The sequence below is a fragment of the Anser cygnoides genome, chromosome 36 (genome assembly GCF_040182565.1).
Source record: "Anser cygnoides isolate HZ-2024a breed goose chromosome 36, Taihu_goose_T2T_genome, whole genome shotgun sequence".
Lineage (NCBI taxonomy): Eukaryota > Metazoa > Chordata > Aves > Anseriformes > Anatidae > Anser > Anser cygnoides.
Genome location: NC_089908.1, coordinates 844,322 through 871,370, shown reverse-complemented (window position 1 = coordinate 871,370; position 27,049 = coordinate 844,322). Strand labels below are relative to the sequence as shown.

Below are 27,049 nucleotides of genomic sequence, written 5' to 3'. Positions count from 1 at the left end.
CAACCCCTGTGGCAGACCCTGTGTCTGGGTTAGAGAAACGAGCTGTAGCAGTGCAAGTTGCCCCTGTAGACAAGGTGAAAAAATGGTATAGAGGCTCAGGTCGTTTAGAACGCAGACAGTCTTCTGCTAAGTCTGGGCATAGTGAAGACGAGGCTGGGCCATCAAAGGTGCAGGAGACTGAAGATGAGGATGGGGATGTCGAAAAATCAACAGTAACTACCCGGACTCTATACCAGCGTGAGCTACGAGATGTGCGAAAAGATTTTGGTCGCTGTATAGGCGAGCAGCTTGTCACCTGGCTGCTCCGGTGCTGGGACACCGGAGCCAATTATGTGGAATTAGAGAGCAAGGAAGCCAGGCGGCTGGGATCCCTTGCTAGGGACGCATGCATTGACAAAGCAATTGGAGATGGAGCACGATCTCGCAGCCTCTGGAGGCGTCTCCTGTCAGCTGTGCAGGAAAGGTATCCCTTCAAGGAAGAACTTGTATGTCTACCAGGCAAATGGACCACCATGGAGAAGGGAATTCAGTACCTGAGGGAATTGGCCGTACGGGAAGTCATTTATAAGGACCTAGACGACGCACAAACATCCGCAGATCCAGATGCAGTCCGTTGTACACTACCCATGTGGCGGAAGTTTGTACAGAGTGCACCATCATCATATGCCAGCTCATTGGCAATACTAGCCTGGAAAGCGGAGGAGAATCCCACAGTGAATGAAGTGACTAAAATACTCCGGCAGTACGAAGGAAATCTCTCCTCTTCCCTACAGGCCTGCGTCTCAGCTGTGGAGAAACTCTCTGAAGAGGTCCACCAACTTAAAGAGAATTTATCCTCCCCTCCACCTGAACGAACCAGTGTCCACCAGCTAAAAGAGAATACTTTGGAGAAACTTTCTGAAAAGATCCACCAACTTGAAGAGAGATTATTTTCCTCCCCACCTGTACAAACTAATGTCTCAGCTATTAGGGGTAAACATTCATCTATGCAAGGAAGACAATATGGTGGGCACACACACCGCGCCACCTTGTGGTTTTACCTACGTGACCATGGAGAGGACATGAGAAAATGGGATGGAAAATCTACTGCGACCCTAGAGGCACGGGTACGTGAATTGCAAAGGAAAACAATTGGGAAAAAGGGATTCTCTGAAAAGTTTGCTGCTCCAACTTCCAGCAGGCAGTCCTTTAAACACAGAAACGAAGATTCTGACCAGGACTAGAGGGGCCCTGCCTCCAGCCAGGGGGAGGAAAGGGACAATCGAGTTTATTGGAGTGTGTGGATTCGATGGCCTGGCACGTCAGACGCACAGAAGTATAAGGCTTTAGTAGACACCGGTGCACACTGTACTCTAATGCCATCAAGCTATAAAGGGCCAGAGCCCATCTGTATTTATGGTGTGACGGGGGGATCCCAGCAGTTAACTGTATTGGAGGCTGAAGTGAGTCTAACCGGTAATGAGTGGCAAAAGCACCGTATTGTGACTGGCCCAGATGCTCCGTGCATCCTTGGCATAGACTCTCTTAGAAGAGGATATTTCAAGGACCCAAAAGGGTTCCGCTGGGCTTTTGGCATAGCTGCCTTGGAGACAGAGGACATTAAACAGTTGTCTACCTTGCCTGGTCTCTCAGAGGACCCTTCTCTTGTGGGGTTGCTGAGGGTTGAAGAACAGCAAGTGCCGATCGCTACCACAACTGTGCACCGGCGGCAATATCGCACCAACCGAGACTCCCTGAGTCCCATCCATAAGCTAATTCATCAACTGGAGAGCCAAGGAGTGATCAGCAAGACTCATTCACCTTTTAATAGTCCCATATGGCCAGTGCGAAAGTCTAATGGTGAGTGGAGACTAACAGTGGACTATCGTGGCCTGAACGAAGTCACGCCACCGCTGAGTGCTGCAGTGCCGGACATGCTAGAACTCCAGTATGAACTGGAATCAAAGGCAGCCAAGTGGTATGCCACAATTGATATCGCTAATGCGTTTTTCTCCATCCCTCTAGCAGCACAGTGCAGGCCACAGTTTGCTTTCACTTGGAGGGGAGTCCAATATACTTGGAATCGGCTGCCCCAGGGGTGGAAACACAGCCCTACCATTTGCCATGGACTGATCCAGTCTGCGCTGGAGCAGGGGGAAGCTCCTGAACACCTGCAGTACATCGATGACATCATTGTGTGGGGTGACACTGCAGAAGAAGTTTTCGAGAAAGGGAAGAAAATAGTCCAAATCCTTCTGAAGGCCGGTTTTGCCATAAAACAGAATAAAGTTAAAGGACCTGCACGAGAGATCCAGTTTTTAGGAATAAAATGGCAAGATGGACGTCGTCAAATCCCAATGGATGTGATCAACAAAATAACAGCTATGTCTCCACCAACTAGCAAAAAAGAAACACAAACTTTCCTAGGTGTCGTGGGGTTTTGGAGAATGCATATTCCAAATTACAGTCTGATTGTAAACCCGCTCTACCAAGTAACCCGTAAGAAGAATGCTTTTGAATGGGGCCATGAGCAACGACAAGCCTTTGAACAAATTAAGCAGGAAATAGTTCATGCAGTAGCCCTCGGGCCAGTCCAAACAGGACCAGATGTAAAGAATGTGCTCTACACCGCAGCCGGGGAGAATGGTCCCACCTGGAGCCTCTGGCAGAAAGAACCTGGGGAAACTCGAGGTCGACCCCTGGGGTTTTGGAGTTGGGGATACAGAGGATCTGAGGCCTGCTATACTCCAACCGAAAAGGAGATATTGGCAGCATATGAAGGAGTTCGATCTGCTTCGGAAGTGGTCGGTACTGAAGCGCAGCTCCTCCTGGCACCCCGACTGCCGGTACTAGGCTGGATGTTCAAAGGAAGGGTCCCCTCTACACATCATGCAACTGATACTACATGGAGCAAGTGGGTTGCACTGATTACTCAGCGGGCTCGAATAGGAAACCCCAGTCGCCCAGGAATCTTGGAGGTGATTATGGACTGGCCAGAAGGCAAATACTTTGGGATATCATCAGAGGAGGAGGTGGTTCGTGCTGAAGAAGCCCCACTGTACAACAAGCTACCGGAAAATGAGAAGAAATATGCCTTGTTCACTGACGGGTCCTGTCGTATTGTGGGAAAGCATCGGAGATGGAAAGCTGCTGTATGGAGTCCTACACGACGAGTTGCAGAAGCAGCTGAGGGAGAAGGTGAATCGAGTCAGTTTGCAGAAGTGAAAGCCATTCAGCTGGCTTTAGATTTTGCTGAACGAGAAAAATGGCCAGTTCTCTATCTCTATACTGATTCATGGATGGTAGCAAATGCCCTGTGGGGGTGGTTACAGCAAGGGAAGCAGAACAACTGGCAGCGCAGGGGCAAGCCCATCTGGGCTGTGGCATTGTGGCAAGATATTGCTGCCCGGGTAGAGAACCTGGTTGTAAAGGTACGCCATGTAGATGCTCATGTGCCCAAGAATCGGGCTACTGAAGAACATCAAAACAACCAGCAGGTGGATCAGGCTGCTAAGATTGAAGTGGCTCAGGTGGACCTGGACTGGCAACATAAAGGTGAATTATTTATAGCCCGATGGGCCCATGACACCTCAGGCCATCAAGGTAGAGATGCAACATACAGATGGGCTCGTGATCGAGGGGTGGACCTGACCATGGACACTATAGCACAGGTTATTCATGACTGTGAAACATGTGCTGCAATCAAGCAAGCCAAACGGTCAAAACCTCTTTGGTATGGAGGACGATGGCTGAAATATAAATATGGAGAGGCCTGGCAGATTGATTACATCACACTCCCTCAAACCCGCAACGGCAAGCGCCACGTACTTACAATGGTGGAAGCAACCACCGGATGGCTGGAAACATATCCTGTGCCCCATGCCACCGCCCGGAACACTATCCTGGGCCTTGAAAAGCAAGTCCTATGGCGACATGGCACCCCAGAGAGAATTGAGTCAGACAACGGGACTCATTTCCGAAACAACCTTATAGACACTTGGGCCAAAGAACATGGTATTGAGTGGGTGTATCACATCCCCTATCATGCACCAGCCTCTGGAAAAGTTGAACGATACAATGGACTGTAGTGCACGTAAGAAACATGCTGGGTAAAACAGTCTGGGCTACTCCTGCCTCAGGAAAAGGCAAACCCATTCATGGGATTGCTTTTGCTCAGGGACCTGGATGCACTTGGTGGGTAATGCAAAAGAATGGGGAGGTCCGGTGTGTACCTCAAGGGGATTTGATACTGGGTGAGAATAGCCCATGAGTTGAATTGTAGTATGTTAATTCTTATATAATACTGTATGTCATCACTGCCATGATTGCTATATATCATAGATGAAAATGGTGATTAATTAGAATGTATTGGAAAGAGTGTAACCTGAGCATGACATAAATGGTATGGAATAAGGGGTGGATATCTGTCCTGGTTCCAGTTAGGACAGAGTTAATTTTCCCTCCTAGTAGCTGGTAGGGTGCTATGTTTTGGATTAGGATGAGAAGAACGCTGATAACATGCTGATGTTTTAATTGTTGCAGAGCAGTGTTTACACCAGGCCAAGGACTTTTCGGCTTCTCGCTCTGTCCTGCCAGCGAGCAGGCTGGGGGTGCAGCAGGATCTGGGAGGGGACAGACCCAGGACAGCTGACCCAAACTGGCCAAAGGGGTATTCCATACCATCTGACGTCATGCTAAACAATATATAGGGGTGGCTGGCCGGGGTGGGGGGCCGTCTGCTCGGGAATAGGCTGGGCATCGGTCAGCGGGTGGTGAGCAATTGCATTGTGCATCACTTGTTTTCTTACACATTATTATTGTTAATACTATTATCATTATCACTATTATTATTATTATTGTTATTATTATATTCCTGTCTTAATAAACTGTCTTTATCTCAACTCACCGGCTTCACTTTCCCGTTTCTCTCCCCCATCCCAGAGAGGGAGGGGGGAGGGTGAGCGAACGGCTGTGTGGTGTTTAGCTGCCAGCCGGGTTAAACCACAACAGATGTCAGTATACACTGTCTGTTCATCTCATCTCATACATTAGTTTTGGTTTGCTTACTTGAAAAAGTAAGATATCACACACACCAATACACTAAAGCAATGAAAAGATTACAAAATGAAGCACTCAAGAGTTAAAAAATGCAAGAATTGATGTTATGTATAAAATTTTAATTTTGTATTGTTTTGTATAAGCATTAAGACATCACTTCTAACCACATGTTTCTGTATTTTTCTTTTTCATGATATCCTTGTTTTAATTATTGTAGAGAATGAATAACAGAACAGGGTAAAGAAGATGGCAATGTATCAGACTCATTATTGCTAGTGTTGGAATACAGACAGTAAATAAGGGAGGAAAAGTATGGTTTTGTGATGCAGTTGTACAACCAAATGCTGCCTCGGAGAAGTGGACTTGACGCCTATTTTTTGCATGACATCCCAATTATGCTGGGTAAATAACATATCACAAAAACCCTTAATAAGATCTCCTAGGCTACTTTCTTATTAGTAAATAAAATCTGCAGGCTCTGAGTGCAAATGGCACATCATGCCTTCTATCCTTATGATTAAACTCTCTTATCCCTAAAAGAGGAGTGGTCTTGTCTATATTGCTGTCTAGGGACGGTCTCTGTACCTTGCCACCCCTGAGCCATGCCCCAAAGACGTCCAGCCATGAGTTAACTGTCCTGGCCCAACTAGAGCCAAAAGCATACAAATGTTAAAAAGATATGGGCAGTTATGACAGTGCATGAGCTGATATGCGAGGCCTCTTTATTTTTTTCTTGGTGCTCAGTCAGTGTGTGACCTGAGATTTTGAGTGTATGACCTGAGATTTTGCTGGTATAGAAAGGCTGCATGCCTGTACTGCATCTGAAATGAACATAAACATAGCATGCCCTGCATTGTGTTAGACATTTTGAGAAAACACACAAACAGACCAATCAGGCTCATGGCATCTCAGATGAGGCATTCAAGATTAATAAATAGTTTTGAATATCTTTCTATGTCTCACCATCCCCTTGGTGAAATGAGGACGACGTGAGCACTGTGAAAATGCTGTTTCTCAGTTCCATGAACCTCTCAAATGCTCTGCTAGGAAGGGCCTTAGGAAAACAGATGAGGAAATAATAATCAATTCATATTCATAGCAACATTTGAATATTGTGCGGGAAGGAAGGCCTGGGGCCAAGCAGGGAGCTGTGAGGATCTATCGAACAGCTGCTCTGTAACAAGCTAGCTGACAGACTTCAAAATGCTGAAGAGCAGTCCTGTGCAGCGAATGAGAAAGAACAGACAGGTATAAAGAAGTTGAAGATAAATATGTGGGGATGGATGGATGGATGGATGGATGGATGGATGGATGGATGGATGGATGGAGAAACACTTGTTCTACAGCTCAAATTTACATTGAATGAGAGAGATCTTGGGAAAACAAAATAAAAACAGATGTAATGGAAAGCTAAATGTTGTTGTAGGTCTGCAGTCTCACAAGAGCAGGATGTGGTAAGTCCATGTTCAGCAGTTCAATCACCTTGAGTTCAGAAATGGGCCTGCCTGTTGAAGGGTTAACTGTTTTCTGAACAGAAACTTCTGGACCGAATGAAAGTAGCACTAGAGACTCCTCTGGCATTTCTACACATGGGGGTGTTTGCATTTAAAACTACAATATCCTTGGAGCATAGGGAGGACCAGCTGTATCTAATTAGGGTTCATCTACTCTATCTAAAATCAAAGTATTTTTAGAGGAGGTGGCAGTAAATGGCACGCTGTGCAGGCACATGCGAAAAACCCTTCAGGTTCTTTTCCTAGTTCCCAAAGCTGAAGGATTAATTTGAAGCCCAGAGCATTAAGTTTTTAACCTCTTTCAAAACTTTTTTTTTCTTTTCTTTCTTCTGGCATTAACTCTTAACATTGGTCATTTCCATTAGTCACATAAATGGCCATTCCTCCTTTGAAGTTCATTAAATGAGTAGCCACAAAGACCCTGCAGTAATGAGTTCCTCCATCTAATCACACCATGAGTGAAAATGTTATAAATGATTGTGTGTGTATGCGAGTAGGTACGTACAAACATATACATAACTTCTAGACATATTCTGGATGGACTACATCTATCACTTGGGTGCAGAGATGGATAGAATAGTGATAGACACAAGGACAGACAGATAAATAGAACATAGATTCTGCTAACATATTCTTGTCTAATAAATTGTTAAACTACAAAAGAAAGCAGAAGTCCCTGTGTACAATATATAGATTTTCTTTAATGTGAGTTATTGGGAAAAGACAGAGCTACCCCTTTAACTGGAGAGCTGCAAACAGCTGTTCCTTATGCATACATGCTTGCTTGGTCTGAAAGTTTTGGTAAGTCAGTGCATAACTGACAGTTAGATTTATCTCCTCAGTAAGCAATCAACATTATAATAAAGGAAAAATGCTTTCAGTGCACCTTTGAGAGTACATCAGAAATTAATCTAAACATCAAATTAATTATAGTTTCTAAATGAATAGTGGCTCACAGCCCTAATACTTTTCCCGCTCCTCTTCCTCCCCCTAAAACCTCCCTCAACCAACTGCAGTGGCTGGAGGTGCTGTGCAGTAAGTTTGATGAACTCTTCCTTCACTTTCTTACTCACACAACTCTTTCCTTATCACCTGGAGAACTGTCCCTTCCTCACTCTGTGGATCTGAAGTCTTAGAGCCTGGCTGCTTTGGATTATAATAATTATAATATTTGGAGCTAGCAAATATAAACTTCTGTATTTCTGTATTTTAATACACCTGGAAGATTGTTCCCATATTGTCTCAACTCAGGTGCTAAAATTAGTGGTTTCTTTCATTACACTCTGAACTTTGGCCTGAAACCCATAGCTATATGGCTATGGCAATATCATATTGTCCAGGGAACTGAAACAAAATTAATTGCCATAGATCATGCAAAACAAAGGACATAGTCTAATTCTGTGGGCTACAGAGAGAAAGTCTGGGGCAGAGATTTTTCTTAGGAAGTTTGAAATCAGGTTAAAGGTTAAAAGGAAAAAAATTGAATTTAATCATAGTACTGGTAATACTAGCAAGCAGAGCTCCATCTCTGTCCCAAGTGCTTTCTAATAATTCCTTTATCTGGTGAGAAAAAGGAAGTAACAGAGGGAAAAAAAAAAACACCAAACAAACCTCAAAACAAAAAAACCTTTGAGCTGATAAATAACTCTCCTCATCCGCGTATCTCAAATCCCCATGTAAAGGAATCAGTGTCCTGCTACAAGAGGGGGAAACAGAAGCACACAGATTGGTTAACCCGTCATCACCCAGATGGGACGGGAACATGGGGCTGGAATTTCTCACCAGTACATCACCTTACTCCTGGACATGTTCATTTCCTTGGATGAATTTAAGGACAGATTTTTTTTTTTTATTATTTTTAAATTAAATGAGAAACTGCCAGCTTTTTCAGGATTTGTTGGAAGCACATTGCGAGCAGGTGCTGAGCAATATTTTTCTGATGTACCTCAGGGTCTGTTGTTCCACTCTCATGTCTTATGGAGTGCTGCCAATGCACTTTAGACCTGATGTGCAGTGCCCCTGGTCCTGGGGCCCTGCATAGCTTTGCCGATGCCCCAGTCTCTCGATGTTTCTGCTCTTTCTGTTTCAGCTTCCAAGCTGAAACTCTGCAGACTGTGATGACCTGCCTGCTGCCTTGCAACTCCCACCCTACCTTTCTGCCACCACGCTGCTGTCTTGAACTGCCACAATGTATTTTTAATAACACAACACAAGCTCTACCTATGTCTCAGCCCTTCTCCTGAGTTTCATCCCCTCCTGTGCCCAGTCCTCATTCCTTACCGCTTTTCTCACCTTTAATCTCGGTCACTTGGCTCACAAGATAGGAGCCAGAAAAAGTTGAGTAGGGAGTAGAAATATTTCACGGCGAGGGTAATTAACTACTATGACCCTCATCAAGTGGCATTTTCTTCTCTCTTTTGGCATCTTCAAAGAAGATTAGTTGTTTTGCCAAATTGGGGGGGCCATCAGCAACATTTGGGTGGACTCTACATGGTGCAGAGCTGCCCTTGCAGTGCCCACTTCTTGGTGTCATGCAGAGCTGGCACATCCAGGTGCTTGCTGCTCTTGGAAAGGGGAGGCTGGGGAATGAATTTCCAAGTGCACCAGTACAGCATTTCCTCTGGCTTTAATTTATCTACATCTTATCTGACACCTCAGGGTAATCATTTGGCCTCTGCTGTTCCATCCGCGTCCTCATTTTTCTAATTTCTGTCATGCCTTCCTAATTAATATTGCTCAAACCTATCCTTTTCTTTCTCTTCTCTGTTAAAACATTTTCTTAGAACATGGTTGTCTTTGCATTTCACTAGTTTAACGTCTTCAAATGCCTTCTTAAAGTGTGTTCTGTGTGACAACACTTAGTGCTGCTGAAATTACAACTGTATAGTAGCGTCATCCTACCCTACAGAGGGAGAATTAACCTTGTGTGGGCAGCACGAAGAGCAGCTCTTCTCACATTGACTACTTGCCTTAGCAGCTTTAATAGCATCATTTTAATCGAGTTTTCTTTTTGCCTTGTACACAAATTGGTCACAATAAACTTATCTGCATATCTGAGAGGGAAATTTTCAATAGAACCATTGTGATCAGCATACAGATATATTGTATGTCCTCTGACATTCAGTATATATACACATGAGCTTACACACATGCAGTGGGAAGTGCATGCCTTGCACAGAGACAAAATATAGACTCAGGGTCCTGCAGAAGCTGATGGTTAGGCTGTGACACATTGTGCCTCTGTGCAAGACATCCCAGATCAGTCTGCTCTGAGAATGGGAGTTGCTGTCTTCAAGGAAAGCCTTATTAAGTGTAATTTTTCCTCAAGTGAGACAACTCCTGCGGTGTCCCTGCCATTTCACTGAGAAAGGACAGCAAGGCCCAGTGAGGAGAAATGTGCTAAGTATAAAAGAAGCGGATGGGAAGAGGCTACAGATTGGGCCCTGAAGAGCTGTGAAGAGCTGGTGGGAGAGGAGAAAGACAGACAGAATGGTGAAGGGCTGTGAAAGTAAAATTAATAACTCTGAATCCAAGACGGTGGAAAGGGCAGTACCAGAGGAGAATCCCAAGGAGATGTTGATGTGGTCGGTGTGATGGAGGCTCAGGCCATGGGGATAGACAGGATGGTGATGAGTGCGAGGGAGAAAGAAGTGTGGCCTGTAGTGGGACATATTTCAGCTGCATCAGGATAGGGGGGAAAATAAAAGCCAGGGGCCTGAAAAATTGTAGTAAAAAAGGGAGGATTTGGGTCTAGACTGGATAAATGCAGCAAGAGGAAAGTCCCAGACAAAGATGCCTCCCAACTTCAATGACTGTTTTTCAGTGAGGTCAGGGTTGTGTCTCAGGCAGTCTTACACACTGCAGCAAGCAGACCTGCTATGGTAAACAACAGCCATATTTTGACCACTTTCACATTTTTTTTGCACAAGACTGGTGTTTGCTGTAGTCACCGTTCTGCACTGCTCACTGTCAAGCCAGGAGGCAGCCTTTGAACTGAGAAAGTCCAAGGCTTCATAACTGCAGTGTGGTTTCTTCAACACACACAGGTGCTAATGGGTCTCAGCAGGATGGTGGACCCTGGGAAACCGGGAGAAAGGCTTGTGGCTGGTCTTGTTTTCTCCCATAGTTGCCCCTACACAATCCTGCCAGCAGTGGCCAAAGGAGATAATGCATCCATCTTTGTGCTGGAAGCACAGGGGAGGTTCAGAACTGAACACAAAGGAATAAAAGTCTCTTTTTTTTTTTTTTTTTTTTTTGAGATGCTGCTCTACTGACGCACTTTGGGCTGGCTACTTACTGGTAGTTCAATAGTGAGAAGAGCAGCAAATGAAGTATTTTCTCTTCCCGTGGAAGAAAAAAATGGTGACATTTTTCTCCATGGAATTTTTTGAGTTTGTCTAAAGAAGGACTTCTTGACAATTTCTCGACAACCTCGAGCTAGACTCTGTTATAGCAATTTACTTGGGATCTGCATAGCAGATACACTTTAAAAGGTCATATAATGGTGGAATATCTTTCTGCGGCCAGACAGAATTGTCCCCCCCAGGCTACCAGTTGGAGAGCTCTGGCTGGTTAAAAAAAAAAGGTGAAACAGAATGCAAATGCTATGTTTTTATATGATGAGTTTGGGGAAATGCTTAAGCAGAAAAGGAAAGAGTTTTCTTACTTTCAAAGTTAACAAAAATCCTTCTTTTCCTTTAGGAAAAAGTAATCTTTCCTTTTTTAAAAAAGCTGAGTTTCTGAACAAAGAATTATAATCAGTGCCAACTTCAGTGGACTTAGCACAACAAATGAAAGGCCTGATTATCTATAATAATGTCCACATTTTTACATTGCTCTGAAGTTGAAGGTCAGTGGGGTGGGAAGTTTTGAAGAGCAGTGTGACATACTTGTGATAATTAGCTACCTGTATGTCTGCTATTTCTGTCCTTGTGGAGGAGGTGTACATGGCAGTGTAAGTGTCTGAAACCAACAGTCACATCAGGCACTCAGCTCTATGGGAAACTTAGCTGAAGTCAGAGAAAACTGGGGCTTGATGCCTGGAACCCAAAACTGACTGGATATTGGTGTCTCAGAAGATAATGTAAGGTGACTAAAATCCATCAGCATTCTCTAGTTCCTGCTTTTGCTTGCCTGAGTTTACACATCCAAAGTGCACCTTCCTGCCTTCAGGCTGGAATACCCTACCATTGGTGTCGGAGGTTACTGCATCAAACAAGCTGTGGTTTAGGTTCTTCCAGTAAGACTCACAATAAGAAAAATTTCTGCTAAGATCCCTCAACCCCTGCTCAGCTATCAGCCACAACCTCACAGTACCTTGGAAACAGCAACAAAGCCAGCCCCATAACCCTGCCCCGCAAGCTAGATATGTGCTATTACCCTCATTAAGCCTTACAGCCAAAGAACCTTTGAGACAGGAGGATATGAGGTGAATCTCTATCCAGAAGATACTCTTCCTTACTGGACTTGGCTCCCACCTCGTTTCTTCTCCATTTACCTTTGCCCTTCCCCCTTGCCTGTATAAGGGGAGACAAGCTCAGTACTCCCCTAAATATTATTTATGATAGGAATAGCAGTTTCACTGCCAAAGGTCCACTTGTTGATATCCTTGGAGCATTAGTGTTCGATGTTACCTAGAGCTTTGCTGGTCTGCTTATTTTGTTATGAGCTTTTATACGGTTAAAGCTCTAAATTTCTCATTTGAACTTCCCAAGTTCTTCTTAACAAACTCTTTTGTTCTCTAATGCTCGAGAGTGCAGCAATCCCATGACTACTGGTGAAGGGATTGCTGTATCCCCTCACACTAGGGAGCAAAGCTTTTTCAATCAAAAAGCAGCCTGTTCAGACCCTCTGTGAATGGGCAGGAGAAACTGTGCACAGAGAAGGGGCACAATCTCTTGGAAGTACTGTCTGTCATGCACCATAGCTAGCAAGGAATGAGGTAAGAGTTTTGGGAGGTGGGCTGTCCATGAAGGGAATGGGGAAGGCAACATGGGAGGGAAGCATAGTGTGGAGACTGAGAGTGACTTTAAAATCAAATGAAATTCCAGCAAGTCTTAACTCTGGAAGTTTGCCTGAGAGACAGAGTCCAGATCAGATGCAAGTAACAGGAAAAGAAAAGCAATAGTTTGTCCCGTTGCAGTTCTCAGAGAAAGTTTGCAAAGAGCACTGGGTGGTGGAGAACCAGAAACTGCACATTCCAGCGGCGGGTGAGAGGAGATCCCCCATCCACCAAGTGGGATGGGACCTTTCTGGGGCTGCCAGAAGGGACCTTTCACAGCAGCACCTTTGCGAACAGGGGGATCCCACTGAGACATCACGCACACATCAGCACACCACTGATGGCAGGCTGAACCCTCCCTTTGTGGGTGCACCTTGGGGTGTCCCTGCCTGGTGGCCAACATGCAGCTGAAGCTGTGTTCTGCTCATGCTCCAGCTGGTGGAGTTGGGCCTGGAGCTGTGTGAGCACAGCGTTGCTTTCAGACCCAGCCTCTTAGCATGGCTTGTTGGCTGAGGCACAGGGTTAGCTGGGGCTATTTGTACATGCCGTGGTGCTGGCTCAGGTCTGGCGGGCTCAGAGCACGGCTGCCTGCAGTCTGCTGAGCAGCCATCCCTGCAGAAGACCAGGATTTCAGCTGATGGTGTTCAGCCCTTAGCCCTTTGCAGTTTAATGCATCACACACGCTAGAGAGCTGTCCCTCAAGCTCTGTCCTCCCTTCAACTCCACAACCTGTTTTTCCTTTCCCTTGGGTACAGAAATTCCCACTGCTGACTCCATCAGCAGTTCACCTACTCCCTGGCCCCCTCCATTTTGCTCCAGGTGCTTTAGTCTTTTCTGCACCCTCCCCACCTCCCCTTCCAAGGGGGGGTGTTTTCCACCCCACCAGCAGCAACTGCAGCACCCAGCTGCCAGTGAGATGCCAACCTTCACTTCTAAGCAGAGCACACAATTCTGAGCATGAGACAATTAGGAGAGAAAGAGGGAAGGGGAAAGTATCAACAGGAGTAAATCAAGAGAAATCATAAAGCTTAAGCAGAAAGAAAGCAGTTTGAAAGGTGAAGTATTCAGAGAAAGCCCTTTCCTGGATGAATCTAATTGTTTTGTTATCTTTACCCACCAAAGCATTTACTTTGGTTTGTCGCCCGATCCACAAACACTTTCGAGGAGATGACATTACCGAAAGGCAGGAACATCTGCATCAGCTCAACATCCCCAAACTCCTGGGGCAGATGGTAGATAAACAGGTTACAGCCCTCTGGTCCTGTCAAGAGAAAAAAAGAGCCATGAATGGAAATTAATAGGATATGAGAAGCACATGGTGGAGATTTACTTTGGTGTCCCCTCTCTCTGACAGCTGAAGGGTCACTGCAAGGAAGCAGTCTGCAGAGCCCAGACTGCATTAATGGGTCTTGGAGAAAGGCCTCCCTTTGTTCCTCTGCATGTCTGACTTTCCTCAGCTGGGAAAGAGTGGCTGTGGGATGTGTTTTCACAGGTTTTCTTGGCTCATCTGTTTATTTTTACCATTTTATCCTTTTTGGAAAACTGTATGCCTAGCAATGTGGCATCTGTCCTAATGACCCTTCCCTATTCTCCTATATTGGTCTTCAAAACACTTTCAGAGGAACAAAGAAAGCAGAAGACCGGGAGTTCAGAAAGCCACCCAGAGGTTATGCTAACCTTCCCAGGATAAACACCAGGATAAAACCTAGAGACAGAGGAATGCAAGAGCACATGTGGTCATGGAAAGAGAGAATGGAGGAATAAGAGCAAAAAGAATGAAAGATGCAGATCATAGTTTTTCTTTGTTCCCCATAATGTCATTTAATCTGTAGAGTATTAGGTGACCACCACTAACCCTTGCCTCTTCTCAATGTCTGCACACAGAAGTTTCATTATCTTTCTCATGTCTGTGGGAGGACTGTGATAACAAGTAGGAAGAGATGAAGAAACCCCCAGGCTTATTTTGGTTTTAGAATTTTACATTCAGCCTCCCCAGATTGACTCAGCCCAAAGACTCCCCCAAATCTGGACAGTTTGGTCACGCCCCCCCCCAGTTCTACAGGGTTCTTCAAAAGAGATGATAGATGGATTCAAATCCAAAATACTAGACATCAGGACAGAAATTGCCTTTTTTTTTTTTTTTTGCCTCAGTGCTGTAACGAACTTCAAAGGGTTACAGACTTCAGAGGGTGCTTGGAAAAATATCCAGAGAGGAGTCTTTCATTGGAATATGCAGTTTTGTTAAAGTTCAGACTCAGAACATGTTCTGTTGGAATCGAATTTTGGGGTAGAAGAGGGAGAATCTGCCTCTGGCTTAGAATGAAGCTTATCAATGTGACTTTTAAGTATAGTGTATAAATACATTGAGTAAAAATCCAGAGGGAACATTTGTGTCGAAGTGGTTTTGTTGGGAAAAAAAAAAAGCATTTAAACCACTTGCAGTGTCCACCAGCAGAAACCTGTATAATTTCAGGAGGCTGGGATTGTTTTTTTTCTTGGGATTATTTCCAAGGGTACTTCCAGCTGCTGCCCAGCTTTGCACTGACCTCCAAAGGTAACTCCAGCTCTGGTTTGCTCAGGGGGGTCAAGATGAAGGGGAATTAGTGCATGTTCCTTGTTGTGACAGTAAGAGGACAGAGAGAAATAGGAAGGGTGGAAGGAATACCAGGTAATACTCCTCCCACCCGGTCTCTGTGCCTACAACCCTGTGACCTGACTGAGCCAGTTTTCCCCCATTTATGGCTGGGGCACAGTGTGGGGAAGTAAAGGGTTTCTTAATACGCTCCTTTTCTTCATCAAGGCATAATTACGGTGTCATAACACAGCAAATTACAACTTTGCCTTTCCTGTTAGGGAGAGGAGTTAGCCTAGATGCTCCCACCTTTTATTAGCCATTACTCATCCCCCCGGCTGGCAGGAGAAGTACGTCGAAGTCAGGATTCTGACAGATGCCCATTTAAAGCTCATTAAAATTCCTGGGCCTCAGCGTGATTGAAGTCACAGGCTCTCCACATTTCCTTTTGGATTAATGGAAAATGAAGCCCTAATGAATATTTGCTAAGCACAATTTTCCCCACTAATTTGCTAAAAGGACTGTCACAAAGGAACATCTGATCCTTTGCATCTTGTGCATTTCCTAGAGGTCATGAAGATGGTGACAGGGTTTCTTCCAAATGGAGGGGATAGTGGGATGGTGGGATAATTAACTAATTAGGCACCCACTCATCTGCTTAACTAAATTACTTTTGAACCTCAGTGGCCCACAATCAGGTTCCCCTATTTCATGCCAAGCTTTTCATTCTTCCCCTCACCTCCTGTCTGCCTCCTCCTCAGTCTCCCAACTAAGCAACTATCCCTTCCCCAGTCCTTGCTGCAGTCCAGTTAGATGCAACGTGCAGTTACTGGCATAATAAACTAGATATGAAAGTCTGAAAGTGTTAAACAAACACCGACCCCCCCCCTTAGGTGTCTGTTAGGGTTGAGAAAATTCTGCCCAGGAGAAGACCATGGTCCAGAATAGCAGGGAAAAATTCATTTCTTCATTTGAACGTGCCCCAGAGCACTTCTGCTGTGGGATTTGAGATCCACATTATTATAGAATGGGTAAAATTTTGGCTTTGCTGCAATTAGTGGCAAAATTCCCACTGACATCACCAGAGCCAGCAGTTTGCTCTGTAAAACTGGAAAATTCTTTCAAAAATGCCAGCTGCATTTCCTGGGGTCTTGGACGTGTTGTGCATGAGTAGGGATTCTGCCTGCATGTGCTGAGAAACACCTACTAAGGCATAAGGCAGATCAGAAGGCATGCAATTTCTTCAACACCAGGCTTAGAGGTTGGGCTTAAGGAAAAAACAACCCTTAGCTCACCTTGAGCTCAGCTTTGTCTCACTCACAGTGCTCGGAGACTGAGAGGAAGAGACCAGGAGGAACTGAAAGAGGAGAGACCATCCTCAAAGCCCAGTTCTGCTCTGAAATGTGGCTGTGAAACCCATGCTGTGGCTTCCCATACTGACTCAGATATTCAAGGCCAAACTCACTCCATTCCCAACTACAGAAGATTTTTGCTAATTTCCAATGCTGAAAACTCCACCTGCTACTGAGAAACAACCTGGGGTAGTTTGATGTTTTATCATTCTCACATATGAAAATTATGCTATTAGAATTTAACAAGAAATTTCTCGTTAACTCCATCTGTCCGTAAGTTACCTATCACAGTTAGATTCCTTGGTAAAGAATTCACAAAACAAGCTCTCTCTCAGCCCTTCTATTTTGTTTTTCCTTTATTCCTAGTCAAGCTAATCTAGGCAGTCCATGGTAGACCACACAGTTATGTGTATGGCCACTGCTTTTTACATATATGTATATTTTCGAGAAACTGAATGCAAGAGTTGTTCAGCTCAGAATGCTCTGAAGAGCTAAGTTATTTCTCAGTGCACGTAGCCAATGAGTTTAGAAGGGATCAGGATCACTGGAGCAAGATCCCTGTTGGTATGGCAAAACCTCAGTGAAAACTCTAACTGTCAAGAGAAAGGTCTTGTTTTGGACTGAGTTAATGGATTATTGGAGATCAGTAAACTTGGCAGTTCAGGGCTGAATACAGTACTAAAATTCTTTACTAAGCACTTCACTTTGGTTTTTGAAAGGGCTGTAAATCAGCTCAAAATCTAACCCTTGAGACACTTTATGAAAAGAGAATCAAGGTTCATTTCTACCCTGACACCTTCCATGGATTTAGGTTTTATTGCTTTAAGTAACAGATATTTCTGCTCATTAATACACTAGAAGCACAGATAGTCTTGGTTCAGACAAAGGGAAAGAAAAGTTGTAGAGAAACGCACAGTTTATGAATATTTTTTATATTACAGGCAAACCATGTTGGAAACACTTGTACGTGGGAGCACTGGAACACACGGCAAAGAGATCTGCTGTGGGTCCCTGTTTATTTGGGTTGGTTGGACCTGAGCTGCTAAGTCATTGCTCTGCCCATGCTCCTCACCCTCCAGATTGTTGATAATTACTTGGCTTGGGGACAGCAGCCGTCCCAACCTATCCTGGGTGTCCACTGTCTACATGAGTAAACTCCACATACCTGAGCTGAGATTAGCTATCTGTGATTGCATCCCCAGCACTGTGAATCAGTGTCATAAGGAGAGCCTATGACCAGAGAGCTCTTCCAACAGTAACTAAAAATGAGCTGTGCCATAAGGTTGTATGAATTTTTGCAGCCCTTTGGTTGGATGCACAGTAAGTGGCATATACACCTCACCTCTACAGCAAACACTCAGAGGCTGTAACTTCATTGCCTCTTCTGCATCTACTTGCTATTCAAGTCCTCAGCATGTTTGAGTGCAGGAGTCACAAGCCTGCATCACTTTATTTTAATGTGTGTTTCTGAGTTTCAGAAACTATGTCAAGATGAGTAATACCATACAAATTTGAAATTACCCCCAAGTTTTGCTTGGTTGACATAGTCTGAATCAAGACTTCACCTCTACCTTTGATTGTTGTCGTCTCTACCTTTGATCATTTTGGATCTGTTCCACCCTATGCACCCCATCCGCTGCCAGCAGCCTCAGCACTCATGTGGAAGCAATGACTAATCTCTATGGGAATGATGCAGCAGCCAAGCAGCTCTGGGCTTGTTATCCAACCAGGATACAGGAGATGAGAGTTAGTATCGTTATTAACACTGTGATCATCTATGTTATTGTTGTGGTAGGGCTGGCTCATTAACAAAATTAATGTTCCCCAGGAAATTCTGACATGGGAAAAAAAATAATTCCAAATTAGATCGAAATGCCAACATTTCCAATTTTCTCACAAAATGAGATTTCTCCCTCAAAGTAATTCTAGGCCATCAGAATGTTTTAGTTTGATAATATAATCTTGATTCATTTCACTCTGTTACACTATATTAAAATATTAAATGTTATAATATATATATAATAGCACTTATAACATAGAATATACCTGAATCAGTGACCTAATAGAGGATAACAGCTGAAATATAAATTTTAAAATGAGGGTCTCTATACTAGGCTGAAGCATCTAACTTAAATGCGTCACTTAGGCAAGCAGTCTCCTCTTCTAGTCTTCCCCATGTAAAGGAAACATGAGGGACTCCTCTCTTCATTCAGGCAACCCTTTGGGTGCAAAGCATTACCTGACATGGATATATTCTCTTCAATGTTTTTATAAATGATGTTTTTATAAATGATTTGGATGTAGGACTAGAAGGTGTTTTGAGCAAATTTGCTGACAACGCCAAACTTGGAGGAGTTGTGGACTCGGCTGAGGGTGGAAAGGCCTTGCAGAGAGATCTGGACAGATTGGAGAGCTGGGCGATCACCAACCACATGAAGTTTAAGAAGAGCAAGTGCCGGGTCCTGCACCTGGGACGGGGCAACCCTGGCTATACGTACAGACTGGGCGACGAGACGCTGGAGAGCAGCCCCGCAAAGAGGGATCTGGGGGTTGTGGTGGATAGCAAGTTGAATATGAGCCAGCAGTGTACCCTGGCAGCCAGGAGGGCCAACCATATCCTGGGATGCATCAAGCACTGCATTGCTAGTCAGTTGAGGGAAGTGACTGTCCCTCTCTACTCTGCGCTGGTGCGGCCTCACCTCGAGTACTGTGTGCAGTTCTGGGCACCACAGTACAAAAAGGACATGAAACTGTTGGAGAGTGTCCAGAGGAGGGCGACGAAGATGGTGGAGGGCCTAGAGGGGAAGACATATGAGGAGCAGCTGAGGTCACTTGGCCTGTTCAGCCTGGAGAAGAGGAGGCTGAGGGGGGACCTCATCGCAGTCTACAGCTTCCTCGCGAGGGGGAGTGGAGAGGCAGGTGACCTATTCTCCATTATCACCAGTGATAGGTCTCGCGGGAATGGTGTTAAGCTGAGGCAGGGGAAGTTTAGGCTGGACATCAGGAAGAGGTTCTTCACCGAGAGGGTGGTCACACACTGGAACAGGCTCCCCAGGGAAGTAGTCACTGCACCAAGCCTGTCTGAATTTAAGAAGCGTTTGGACTGTGCACTTAGTCACATGGTCTAAAATTTTGGGTAGACCTGTGCGGTGCCAGGAGTTGGACTTGATGATCCTTATGGGTCCCTTCCAACTGGGGATATTCTATGATTCTATGATTCTATGATTCTATGATTCTATCTCCCAAAACATTTACATGCAATAAGGGTAGATTCACCTCTCCTTACTTTTCATGTCTCCAGTGCTGCCTGTCCTATAGACTACTTAACCCTGGCTCCTCTCACAGTCAATGTAAAGAAATAAATAGGTACCTTTGTTACATGATTTGTTACCTGATACAGATATTGCACTCTAAAATGGCTGATTTCTGTTTCCTGATTATTGAGGGAGGCTAAAAGGACTCTATCAGCTCCACTAAATAGCAGGTCTCTGAAATGACATTACTGGCTTCTAATGAAGGGCCACCAGTGCTTTGTTTCCTATTAAATTCTTTATTCCAATGCAGTTGTGGTTTTGATCCACATTCTTGTTGGCTGTCTTTAAAAACCCCCACTGGATGTTATTGCCTACTTTGCTACCAGGCCTTTCCATGGCCCATGCAAAACAGCGTGTTCCTGTCCCTGGGGGCTGAGAAGATAGATCTCAGCAGCTATTCCCCACAAGGATGTTCATGCATATTATAGTTAGTGCCAATGATGCCACATATGGAAATTGAGAAAAGAGTCAGTGGACCAGGGATTCGAAGCAATGGGGCGTTTAATGGATGTTCTCTAGGTATGTGAGAAGGGGAACCAATGTGGTGGGGATGGCATGCTGGGTCCAGCACGAACAGGCCATTCACTCACCTTCTCTCTGTTGCTGTGGGATCATGGGAGATGGCTGTGGGAATGCTTGGCTAATCTGGCCATAAGCAGCAGGATAAGCAGCTATAGGGGAGAGAAAGGGAGAGAAGAAAGGACAGATTTCAGTGCTGGGAAGCATGGAGCTTTCACACCAAACAATCACACCAAGCTGAAGGTGGACTTTCTCCCTGTATTTTAACCACCTCATACAGCCTGAGATGCAGTAGAAACATCACAGTGGTGCTCCAGGTGGTGGCACTTGGCCCTGAAGACCCAACCTCCCTTCAACATCCTAACAGTAGCACTGAGGACAGCCACGTGGTCTAAACGGGGGTCTCCACTAAGATCTCCCCCACCAGAGATGCGTAACCATCCCTGATGGTACCACAAGCACGCTCACTGACGAGCTCAGCACATTGATGCCCGTGTTGGCAGTCATGTGCAGCACCCATGCACGTTTCCCTGTGTAATCTCTTTTGCACTCTGACTAATTCACATGCTCATAGTAATAGTTCACACGTATTTCCTCTCTCTTACTGTAACCTTCATATGCACACACCCTGTATAGGCACACTCGTGCATACACTCTTAGATATATATATCCTTTCATGTCTACAGACACTTTCTCTTTCACACAGACACAGTGGAAACAGTGTGCGCCAATTAAACAATTTTCCCCACCTCAGCTCCCCCACCAAGCAGACAAGGGGAGCCATTCAGTACCACAGATGGTAGATGATGTGCCTTGCTGCTAAAAATACAGAGTATGGGTCGCCTGTGAGCCCAGAGAGAGGGGGATAGGGGCCATGTGTGTACAGAGGGGTTAATTAACAGCTCAAAGGGTTGAGCTGCTTCCCATCTATCAAACCTCACAAGCAATAAATGACAATAACTAAAACACTGGCAAATGAACCCCTACATGGAGAATTAAATTAAGTTTCCAGATACAGTGCTGACATGAGATAATAGCCATTCCTCAGCGGGAGCCCATGATTGCTCCAGTTACCACAGGAAATAATGACTTTGGGGTGGCAGCTTCCTCGCAACATTGGCCATGGACACCTCGCAAGGGGAGGCTGAACACGGCAGGGTCATGATCTGCACCAAGTCACTTTGGCTGGTGTCAGTCCATCAGCTGCAAAGGAGCAGCTCCATGTACAGGGCAACGTGAGAGTCAGCAGAAGCTGACCCACTGGAAGTTGTGAAGAAGCTGCTGAGGAACCAGGAGTACGTCTGCAGCTTCTAAGCAGGCCTCAGAGTAACTAGCTGGGATATGGTGTTAAGGCTGACTGCAGAGACGATAGCTTTTGGGGTGAGTGTGGTAGCCCCCGCTTCAGCAGCTGCACCTCCAGCCACACCAGAGCTAACCAGTGCTGAGGTGTCTCACGCATGGCCAACCTGCAAAGCATAGACATACCCTACAACATGGGGATGTGCAGACATCCCAAACCCTGCCAGGCACAGCAGGGTCTGACTGCCCATCTCCCCTACACACCACAGCACTCAGGAAACACCCAATTTTGTTGCTACAGAAAGTGGCCCCCAAACCAAGTGTCCTGATTTTCTACTTGTTCATTGTGCTAAGGAGACCCGACCCGGTCCTGTCAATGAAGCTGCACCAAGGTACAGGTCAGTGGGAGCCTTTCCCTGGTATTTTATGGTTGAAGATTGCCTCCTTAGGGGAAGAAGACCCTGGGTCTTTGTTTTCATGAGTAATGCAAATTTAATCTGAGGATCTGTGGCCCTGGTGTTCCTGTCTCAGCAAATACCTCCCTTCCCCCAGCCCCCTTAGGTGTGTTCAGAGATTAAAGGCTTTAGAGAAGAGAAAGGTTTATTGGGAGAAAGTGTTAATACTAACGACCTGCGTACTGCTGCACTCCAGCGTAGGCTTGCTGCAAGGGATCTGCTGCAGTGGGGCTCTGTGCTGTGGAGACAGAAGAGAGAGAAGGAATTAAGGGATTAAAACATGACAGATGGTCCCCCTTTCTCTTCCCTCATCGATGGGTGGTGTGGGACAGACAAACCCAGAGGCTGAAGGTTCCAGAGGAGAAGCAGCTTGCTCGCCCTACAGACAGTGTGGTGCAGACCCCCTATGATAACAGTCCCCCAGCTGCCCTGAGCGACTTCAGAGCAGAAGGCAGACAAACTTATCCTCTCCTTTCCTAAGTTTAAATTATAGAGACCACCTCTACTCATACAGATTTTTGGCGCTGCAGCAATCAACCCCCAAAAAGCCCTCATCTTAAGCCAGGACTGACGCTGTACTAGGTGCTGTGCACACTCAGATCTCAGTGATGGCTACAAGCGCATGAAACTTTCAATCAGAGCAGAAAACAACAGGGGCATAGAAGGAGGAAGGGGAAGAGAGCACTGGCTCTTTCTACCCTGACATCCCTTTGAAGGACCATGCTGCTGCCAGGCAGCCCCCTGCACGGGGAGGAGAGGCTGCTTGGAGGCGAGGGGGACACCACTTGTCTGCTCCAGGAGGATGCTGTGGATCTCTGTGTAAAGCATGCAATCCCTAGCTGGCTTCAAAGTGCATTTTTTCCTCTTTACAAGTGTGCATTCCTCCCCCTAAAACTGTTTATTTTTGTGAAACTTTGAAGTCTAGCTCAAATACAACCAAAGCTATTTAAGATTTTTTTTTCCCTTTCCCCTTTGGTTGATAGGGAGAGAAAGAGAGAGCAAGAGAGAGAGAGAGTGAAACGTGTTGGATAAGCTCTTTCTTTATCTGCAGCAATAAAATATTTAAAGCAAAGCTTGGCTGAACCTCCAGTCCAAATGTCACCTTGGCCCTAATATTTCACTTCTTGTTATGAGTTTAATTTATATTTATTCATGCTGCATAGTTCTACATTTATTCAGTCCCTCCAGCTTCATACTTTTAGGATGATCCCTTAGGGAACTGCTGCTTTCCCCCTCCTTCCCACCTTCTTCCCTCCTACAAGAGCAGAGGTGTAGCTGGAGGAAAGGGCTTGGAGGGTGCACCTGATGGGGACCTCTTGGAAGGAAATCTGCTGGTGCTGTTGACCTAGCCAAGGAGAGAGACTGGCTACATGCCAAAGTGCATGATGCAGTGGCAAACATGAGTGCTATGGACCCGGGGAACATGGACAAAGTGCTGTGTTACAGATGCAATTACAGATTTGATCCTTAATGGCAAAGATTACCATTGATAATGATGGCAGCTTGTAAGGTCTCCTAGTACATTTATCTCCCCAAGTGCAAAGATGAATGGTAAGACCAAAATTGGAGGGGAGAAACTCAATTAGCTGGCTAAGTCTTGGAGGCTCCTGTTGATTATGGGTATTACTGGATCATCGGGGTAGTCACAGGAAGAAACAGGTGGGATTGTAGTCTTAGGCTGGAAGTTGGCTGGTTGAATTGCTTTGGCAGGTGGGACCTTTGGCAGGCCCCACAGTATGCATGTGGAATGGAAAAGCACTGAATTACTGTAAAGATTTGCACCCCTTGAAAAGGGGCACGAGGAGAATTCCTTAAAACCTCTGGAGATCAGTGGAAGGCATAGTGGGGATGTAACGCTGTATTTTTAAAGTTTAGATGCTGCAGGAAACTGGAGGAAATGCTTGCAAAGTATAAAATCTGTTTTCCACTTACTCCTCCCTTCTTGAAGAAGGAAGTGACCAAAGTCTATTCTTTTTAACCTCTGTTCAAACCTGTTTTCCACTAAAAACAGGCTGTTGAGCATATTGCTCCAGAAGAAAACTGAATGGTTATGAAAGGCTGAGTGATACACCAGTTCCTGCGCTCCCATGGGAGAAAGGATCTTAATAACTTGGACCCCCCCAAACAGACCATGTGCCATCAAATAGAAGGCACATCCTGAGCAAGGTGAGAAAGGAGACGTGATAGAGGGAGCAAATCTTTATAAGAGAATTATGGTCTTGCACTCTGAAGGAAAGGAGATGATCTACTGTGTCTGCCCCAAAGGTAACTGCCCTTTCTTGGTGGTACCCATCTGCTTATTGAGCTAGAAAAAGAAATTCTCTTTGCTGCTCAGGAGATACACTCGGCATTTCCTTTCTCTGCCCTGGGTTAGCCTAGCTGGAGCAGAAGGTCACACCTGTCAGAAACCAAAAATCAGCTTCCCAGGAGGGCATAGTGTAGGATGAGACACCAGCCCCCAAACTGGGCTGCTGGGGCTTACAGGCTGGTGCAGAGCACCTAGCTGATGTCCTGGGGCATTACAGCAGTATGGCTGGTGAACATTTCTTCCAAGGTGTCTGTGCTGACATTGCTCAATCTGCAGGCCATGCAGAAAGACACTGTTAAAGTTGAGGCTGGACTTGGGCATGTTGTTTCCTTCTCTGACATGCTGGCAATTAGCAATGACTGCCTCTTTGTTGATACATGGAGTTGTACCTATCCAACTGTGGGCCTTTTCTTTCTTCCTTGCCTTAGTTGGGCATGCATGGAAACTGCCCACTCTCCCATCTATACCTGAGTCTGTATCCTGCCCACAGGGTGCTACAATGACAAAATCCTCCAAAGAAGCTATTTTACCTCTGGCTTCTCAGGCCTGAGAGTGCAGGCTTTGCCTTTCCTTTTGGGAACCTGATACTTCTACTGATTTGGGTTTGGATCAGAATAAATTCTTTCTCACAATTAAACATCTTTCCCTGGACCCAGCTCTGGGCTTAGACCTTTAAAATGGATTAAATCGTGGTGGGGTTGATCACTTTCTCAGGGAGAATGGGTGTAAGCAGCTCCAGAAGCATCACACCATCTGGATGACGAAGATGATGTCCTGAGACAGTTGTTGTCTTTGTGCTAGTGCTAGAAACTGAATGGGACCTCCCAGCTCACTGGGGAGCTGCTCTCCTTACCCCATGTGAGGATATCTTGTCTCTCTTCAGAGCCATACTCTGCCCATCATAAGTAAGCCATTCAGTGTAGGTAATATGTGCTGAAAATCACCGTTCACCTTTAAGATTAAATATTAAAACTCGGCAAATGCTTTATTTAAAGGGTTTTGGAACAACAGGCATTTAAATGCAGCCTTTTTCCCTCCCACACAAAGCTTTTAGAGTTCATTATTTCCCTGAGCCTTCAGGACTTGCAGCAAGGGGAGTATCTAACTGGGAGTTTCTTTCTCAAGAGACTGTTTTGTGCCCCAGATTACAGAGAGAATTTCCTCCTGGCTCTCAGCACATGCAAGTCAATGGGATAACTCAACCCTTGATTTCAGTCAGCTTTGATCCAAGCTGGGAATCATTTACTCACAGGTAAAGAAGATGCAAGGTGTTTGTGGCTGGTCTGACACTCAGGACTGCAACAATGGCCCAAGAGTCCCTGGATGCTCTTGAAAAGGAGCAAGGCAAAAGCACCTCTGGGCTGTAGCACCAGACCCCATGGGGAGGCAGCAACCCCCAGTTCAGTGCTCTCTTTTATTCAGAGCCTCATACCCTACCTTGGCCATCTGGGAAAGGCAGTTGTGGTGATTCACCACCTACTTGGTGTTGTTTAAGAACCTGGGTGTTCTTAAAAATAAAAGTGATGACCTTTGCTCACTGAAAAATTCATCTTCCTTAGCTCCGAAGGCGTGTTTACTCAGCAAATGAAGATGTGACTTCAATACAGTGGATGTGCCCATGCTGGCCAACATGGCCTAGGAAGATGCAGGGACACAGGCTCCAGGGCTGGCTGGGTACCCTGGCATGAAGCCAGAGTAGCTTGGGCATCCATGAGCATAACCTCATGCTGCCACTCGCTGTGCCAGATGAATTAAACTTAGTGAAGGGCATAACCGCCTGTTCTCCCAGCTGTAGTATGGATGAAGCCAACGGTTGGTATTGATCCAGAAATCTCAAAACACTGATTAGACATTTGAGGAAGTTGTGGCCATGCTGTGTTCATCAAAGTGACAGCCCTCCTACATACTAATGACCAGTGTGAAGTTCAGGAAGGGCTCAAATGTACGAGGGGCTCACGATCCAGAGCCAACCTGCCCCAGGGTTGTTTGTAACTGTAGGCTGGAGTGTGCCGCATGCTAAAATTCACAGTGGTGGGGAGATGTAAATTGTTTTTGTGTCTCAGCAGGAGACCAGGAGGGAAGGTTGCTTTACTCTTTGGTAAGATGCACATAACGTAATATTATCATGCTCCTCTAAGGTAGATTTACCCTGTCTCTGCCACCCCTTCTCCCCATCCAGCTGACAAGTCTTCTCTGTTACTGCAAATATTAGTTGAAGTTAGTGTTACAACAACTAATGGATCTGATATCCCTAGAAAATGATGGATGAAATTCAGAGATGGGGAAGCTTTCTGCATCTTGAGCCTTTCTTTCAACTCTTTATGAATAGTTCTGAAATTTTCAAGTATCCTTTTCAAGAGAGTGACCACTGAATTCTGATAATGGTTACACACTGTCAAAAAAACAAACCGAACTAACATCCATGCAAACATGCATAATAATGCCACACCCCTGTTCCTGCAACTTGTCCCCTCACAGGCACTCCCAATAATTGTGCTCATTTCATAGACAACATGGGCATGCAGGGCTGGAGACAGTTCCTCTGCATGCTGTCTGTGCTGGGGTTCAAGTCCACCATGATCCAGAAGGTAAATAGCTAAGTAAGGCCAGGTAAGACCTATGGGGATGTAGGGGACACTAGATGAGGAATGAGACTATCATAAAGAACCTACAAGGGC

At 45.4% G+C, this 27,049-nt stretch overlaps 1 protein-coding gene across 11 annotated transcripts in view; it reads right to left on the bottom strand.

Annotated features, from left to right (window-relative positions):
• The window catches only part of CELF4 (CUGBP Elav-like family member 4), an 888,080-nt gene that overhangs the window by 79,332 nt on the left and 781,699 nt on the right, over nucleotides 1-27,049 (bottom strand). For 4 of the 11 annotated variants that reach the window (XM_066986947.1, XM_066986945.1, XM_066986944.1 and 1 more), the window contains exons 9-11: nucleotides 22,236-22,301; nucleotides 20,381-20,461; nucleotides 13,670-13,813 (exon numbers count right to left, since the gene is read on the bottom strand). In XM_066986947.1, coding sequence (XP_066843048.1) covers nucleotides 13,670-13,813; nucleotides 20,381-20,461; nucleotides 22,236-22,301 — 291 coding nt within the window. The remainder of the gene's footprint in view (nucleotides 1-13,669; nucleotides 13,814-20,380; nucleotides 20,462-22,235; nucleotides 22,302-27,049) is intronic. The other 7 variants (XM_066986951.1, XM_066986950.1, XM_066986952.1 and 4 more) reach the window with 3 other exon arrangements.